This window comes from Ziziphus jujuba, chromosome 11 (assembly GCF_031755915.1).
Source record: "Ziziphus jujuba cultivar Dongzao chromosome 11, ASM3175591v1".
Lineage (NCBI taxonomy): Eukaryota > Viridiplantae > Streptophyta > Magnoliopsida > Rosales > Rhamnaceae > Ziziphus > Ziziphus jujuba.
Window position 1 is genome coordinate 20,805,355 of NC_083389.1, and position 6,636 is coordinate 20,811,990.

Below are 6,636 nucleotides of genomic sequence, written 5' to 3' on the forward strand. Positions count from 1 at the left end.
TTTAACAACAAATATACATGTAAGTCCACACACACACACACACACACACACACACACACACACATGTAGATTTACATGTATATGTATATCTAAACACAAGCACAAATATATATATATACTTATCTAAACACAAACACATACATACATATATATACATATATGTGTAATCATGATATCAAATACCATAGAAATTCTAAAATTCCATAACAATAAATATTTGACCAAGCTCCAAAAGTATTTTATATAACTATTATAAATTTAATAAAAATCATGGAAACTCATATTGGAAAAGACAGACAAGCAATTGTTTTGATCCAAGCACACTTAATATATAAATGTAAAATATATATATATATATATATACATTTCAAGGACTGATATAAAAAAAGAAAGCTTTGTACAAAAACAAAATATTTAAATTAAATTCTCCTCGGTACAAAAATGGTAATTTCCCTAATACTCCATCAAAATTCACAACCAAGGTACCAATTGAAAGCTAAAAGGATGAAGAATACTAAACTAATTTTTGTTTAGCTCAACACCACTAATGATAGCTGGATTTATCATCAGAAGCTACTACCAACTCATCCTCTTCGTACTCCATAAACGAGCTTAAATTGAGGCAAACAGAGGCCACCATCAACTTCATGAGACTCGAATTAAGGGGAAAGCATTGAGAACTTGACTCAAGATGGTTGGAATTCTGCGGTCGGATGGTGTGGTTGTCGCTTGTTTCCATGGCCATTTTTTGGCACATTGGTGACTTCCACAATGCTTGGAATGCACTACAGCATAGCTGGCATGGTTGGCTATCAAAGACAAGGGCGGTGTGGGTTAGGTATGTTGGAAAATAGTAGAATCACTGGAGAGAGAAGGACCGCTCTCACCATGCCCAATATGGGCTAATCGCTAGGTCGTTGGCGGCCAAGCTTACCAACGATCAGGCTGTGCCAGCAATTGGTGCCATCACCATGGGATGACTAGTGAGTGATCAACTCCAGCCAACCTAAAAGTGGGGGGAAGAGAGAAAGAAAGGGTGTGATTTCGTGGAAGAGAGATAAAAGAAAAAAGAAAAAGAGGGAGTATGCCATGTGGCACCCATTAATTGGTGACACATGGCATCCCTCGGGATATTTTTCAAAATTCTTCCACATGCCTTTGATAAAACTACTAGGTAATTTCAGTCATAGAGAAATAAACCCAACTTTACAGCTAGTTTACAGACTCATATCAATGAGCACTATCACATCATGCATAAGTGAAAATCAAAATCCATATAAAGAAAAATTCAATCTCGGGCTTGCCAATTAGTTTGGACCGCAGCCTATTATGATTATAACTTTTTAATCTCAGCTTTGATTTTGATGTACTATTAGTTTACTAACTCAGATTGATGAGTACTTTGCCATGATGCCTTTGTCAAAATGAAATTTCTCTAGCAGCAAAAACTCAACCATATGACCCACTTGGTCAACCTAGTTAACCGATCAACCTTCTCAAACTTGATCAAAAGTTTAAATTTGGAACATTTTCTCTGGTTGGGAGTATTATTAAACCTTGTTCCTTTAATCATCAATTAACTTAGATTTAACTTTTATACCAAGTTTCTTTCCTTTGAACTTGGCTTGAAAAGCACCTTTCAACATGTGCAAAATTTAGTATTGTATCTCTTTCTTTTAGGGCTTGTAATTTACAGATTAACTTAGCAATAAAATGAGTAGTAGTTAAACCATGGGACTTCTTTATTGCCAAAATTTTCAATTCAAACTTGTCTGGAACACTCATCATAATTTTTTCTACCGCCATATGCACTATCAAGTCTAATTTGATTCACAATATCATAATTTTGGTTGCGTAATCCTTGAGAAAATTTGAATCCAACATCTTCAACCTCTCAAATTATGTTTTGAGAGCTAAAAGTTTGACGACTTTCACTTCTGCGCTTCGATTAAACTTCTCTTATAATTTATCCCGATTTTTCTTCACTATGTCAAAATCAATAATCCAAAAAAAAGAATCTAAAACAACAACATGAATATAAGACAAAGCTTTTCATTTCTTTGTCTTCTTCTCTTTATGTTGCCTTATTTGATTTAGGGTTGGATTATCTCCCGATGGTGCAGATCAGTATCATCCAAAACAGATTCATTTAAGCAAGCACCTTGTGATATAATTGGATCTTGAGAACCCAAAATGATAGTTTTTATCATTAAATTGAAGGACAGAGATCCTCTGTCTCCAAAATGTTGTCCCTCTCTCTATCTCACAAATAAGATGTTGCCACGTTGACTTAATTTTTTAACACCCTAACAAAGGTTATTCACTTTAACAACACAAATTTTTGTTCTAAGATTGATAAACCCAACAGAAAATGGAAGAAAAAATAAAACTAAAAAAAGGATAAAAACTAAAAGGGTGTTTATATATATATATATATATATATATTTTTTTTTTTTGGGGGGGGGGGGGGGGGGGGGGGGGTTGTGTTGTTTTTGAAGAGAGAGGAAAAAAATTTATGCTTATGGAGATATGGGCACAAAACTTCAAGTCCCAATCTGATGGGGGGGAAAAAAAAAAGAGTAAATCAGTGAGATTTGATAAACCGTTTTATAATGCTTACTAGATTCTAGAATCCATTTGATTATCTAGATCACCCTTTAACCTCCCTCTGAGCATGATATATATATATATATACATACATTATAAGTTGGTGTCCTTTTCCTTCATTTTGAACCATAAAGAACGAAGATAATACTAAAAAAAATAAAAATAATCATGCACAATTTTTCTTTACTTTTATGTTCTTTTTACATTCTTCAGTTGCTCGAGGACATTTTTTCATTTTTCATTTTTCTAGATCTTTGTTTTGGGTTCGATGTTGACAGCCGGTGGAAAACCGTATCATCTGTGGATAGCAAACCCAAAAAAAAAAAAAGAAAAAAAAAAGAAGGTTAATGTTAACGTATGTTAAGCATTGAAAAATTTGGTGCCACATGACACAATTTTATTTGTCGGACAGGAAAGTAGATAGGAATGAGGGACAAAGGATTTGGATCCAAATTGAGAGGAGTAGTAACACTAAAATTTGAGACATGGTAAAATAAAAGAAAAAAAGAAAATCTTCTGTCAAACAAAATCAGAATATCAAGTTAAATAATAAATAACCATTATTAATGAAAAATTAATGCAACCAAATAAATTTAACTTCTATACTCAATTGTATAATTGATGCATGATTTTTTTCTTAAAAGAACACTGATAAATTAATATTTAATTTTTAGTCCAGCTGGTATGAAAAATTCCCTTGAAAATGTGACATTTCTATTCACTTTTTTTGTACCATCACTGCTGCTATGTTTCACTTCATTATATAGCCCGTTTCTATTTGGCAACATGTACGTCCTATTACCATCAATAGCATTGTAATGGAATTTCACTATATATGTATTTTAGACTCCATAATCAGATGGGACCAATCTAAAAACACTGTTCTTTTTTAGTTTATATTTTGTATGTGGTGTTGAGTGAGTTTCAAGAAGTACAGGGTAGCTTTTTACTGCTTCATGATTGATCATATCATCAGAACCTTGTCCTCAACCTAACTACATATTACCTATATAAGTGTATAAAGATGAACCTTACATACATATATATAGTGTGTATTTATACATTTTTAATATTTGCATAGAATTTCAGTAGCGCCTACTCAAACTCACATTAATTTACAGCTTCTTTTGCTCGTTTTAATCTATAAACTTTTAGTAATTTTAAGAGGGGAAAAAATAAAAAAAAGGTTCAGAGAAAGTGTCAGAAAGAGATCATGGAGAGGGCAACAGTGATAAGAAGTAATGTCAGTGGAAGCTATTCTCAGAAACGAATCAGCTTCATCAGAGACAGAGACGCATCTTTCTCTTCCTATCTACGACCTCAAGAACCCAAAAATAATGACGACCATGATCGAGAAAATCCAGGTGGATCATGCACGACAGTCCTCGACGATTCGACAGAGATCAGCATTTTCGATGCCCAGAAGTATTTCAACGAACCAAACGTAGTTGAAGCTCAAAATAAGGTGATCAACAATGGCAGCAGCAATAACAGAAACAACATCGTCCTCAACAACAAGGACGCTCCGAGACTCTCTTCTGCGTCTTCCTCAATTGATGGGTACTCCTCAATCAGCAGGAATTACAGAGCTCATTCTTTCCACGTGGCTGCAACTCCAACAGCTTCGTCGGAAGCAAGTTGGAACAGCCAGACTGGTCTTTTGTCTGTACCTCCAGGAACCACCATGGGAGTATCTCTTAGAAACCCCCTTGTATCCACTGAAGAGGAAAAGAAACTCCGAGGTTCAGCATCTTCATCGTCAATATCAACCTCCTTCTCTGCTACAAGATGGCTTAGTTATACAAGAAAATGTCCTTGTTCCGGTAAAAAATCGGTACAAGTGAAAGAAAAATCTTTAAGGTCAAAAACTACTACAAATATTCCTCCATCTCCAACACCACAACCGTTATCACAAGTCCATGTCGGAGTAAATGCAATGGAAATGTTGAAATCCGAAACAGCTAGTTATAAACCTCTTACGAAACCCCACCGCCACAACCACCATAGCCTCCAAGATGATTGGGTTCAGAAAGGAACACCACCACGACGAAACTGTGATCAGCTGCTACTGATTCCAAAGCTTCAGGTCCAAGATCGACGTGGAAATGGAATTTCATCTTCTTCTACTAGTACTGGATTTAGTTTTCCTGTACTGAACGTCAATAATGAAGTCCCTCCTTCTTCTTCTTCATCTTGTGCGACTGTAAAACTTCCGGTGCTTAAAGAAGGGTTACTAGCCACGACAACAAATTCGGTAGAAGACCCACCTCGTGATTCGTTAGAAGTTTTCCGACCACCACAAGAACCTTCGGTTTCGAGTCGGAAATCATCGTTGGATTTCATGAGAGATCGGAATTCAACTTTCACCGTCCCTACAAGTCCTAAATCCCGGACGAATAACAACGATGATGACGTGGCAAGCGATGCTAGCTCCGATTTGTTCGAGATCGAGAGCTTCTCTACCAGTCAAACAACAACGACCACCACCTCGGCGACCTACCCGTCGATGTTCCATTACCATTATTGCCACCGCCGAGACTCGTTGGACGAAGCGTCGACGTTTCAGGGAATCAGACGGTTCGGACAGAACGGAGTCATGATGAACATGTACTGCCGGCGAAGCATTGACGAGCCAATGACGCCGTCGACGGAGTACTGCTACGAGCCGAGCGAGGCGAGCATCGACTGGAGCGTGACGACGGCGGAGGGGTTTGATAGAGCGAGTGTGACGAACGCGTCGGAAGCGGATCATGTGTCATCGGCAGCGATGTTGGTGTCGGAGCCGGAGAAGAGTCGAAAGAAGTCGCCAGCGAGTGGGTTGTTGAGCTGTCGATGTGAGAAGGCGGTGAGTGTGGGACCGCAGCCGGTGAAGTTAGCAGCTTCATCCTGTGGTGGTGATGGTGGTGGTGGGTCCGAAGGGAATAGAGGGAATGTGGGACCCGGCGTTAGATCAGCATCAGTAAGCTCCACGTTGGGCATGTGGGTTGTGGGGACGACCGCAGCGAATAAAACACCGCTCGCAAGGTCTCACTCAGCACGCTTGTCTCTTCCTTTTGCAACATCGTAAGAGGGGAGCAGCAGGTTTGTGAAATGTGAATGCCGCCATATCCACTACTTTATTTATTTATTTATTTATTTTTAATTTTTCCTCTAAATTCTAAAAGCCAGTATGCTCTTTTTTGTTTTTGTTGTGCTATGTTATTTTATTTTATTTTTTTCATAAAACTCTTTTATTGATATTTCAATGATTATTGTGATATGTTTTCTTTATGTTTTTCAATGATGGGATGGTTGGGTTTTTTTTTCACTAATTATTTTATTATTATATTATTTTTTATTTTAGGTTTAACGAGTAATAATGTTGGATTTGAGCAGCTATGTACTAGTTGAATTGAAATAAAGCAGTCGCAACCTTATCCTGCATATATATACATATATATATATATATATACACACATATATATATATATATATATTTTATTATATGTCAATATAATCAAATTTTTTATTACATTTGAACTGGTAATGGATGAGAATACTTTTATTTGTTAATTAATTGTAAGAACAAATAAAATATTGACACAAAAGAAGATGACTTGTAAACGCCTCTGTAATATATAAAGCACTTATTTTCCGCTTACACGAAAGTATTTTCACTTTTAGTCAAATACATGGAAAGATGATCATTATGACAAATGGCAGAATTATAGCACAATATATAGCCATTTGGAGACCTACAGGGCTAATAGCTCAGCATAAACCACAACTCCCTTATTCCAAGTTAATTAGCAACTGAACTTGAATATTAGTTTTCTTTGTTGTCCTTAATTAATCAGACCACCAACTCTTATTTTACTTTTCTTTTGTGCATCCATCTTCACCGGCTGTGGGAGGAGGGTAAAAGGTAGCTTTGAATAGAGAATGAAATTTCTAATTGCACTACCATTTGGATTCAATATAGTTTTATTATTGATTTATTTCTTTATCCTCATTTAAATTACTATTAACGATATTTGTTATTTCTTTATC

The 6,636-nt window shown here is 36.2% G+C and overlaps 1 protein-coding gene across 1 annotated transcript; it reads left to right on the forward strand.

The window, feature by feature from the left end:
- Window positions 1-3,537: 3,537 nt before the first annotated feature.
- Window positions 3,538-5,877, forward strand: LOC107433004 (protein PHYTOCHROME KINASE SUBSTRATE 4). The gene has a single exon (XM_016044241.4). The coding sequence runs from the start codon at window positions 3,821-3,823 to the stop codon at window positions 5,672-5,674; it is 1,854 nt and encodes a 617-aa protein (XP_015899727.3). The 5' UTR covers window positions 3,538-3,820; the 3' UTR covers window positions 5,675-5,877.
- The last annotated feature ends 759 nt before the right edge of the window (window positions 5,878-6,636 follow it).

What these genes read in the sequence shown, in the direction of transcription:
- LOC107433004 (XM_016044241.4), top strand. Translation starts at nt 3,821, where the DNA reads ATGGAGAGGGCAACAGTGATAAGAAGTAATGTCAGTGGAAGCTATTCT.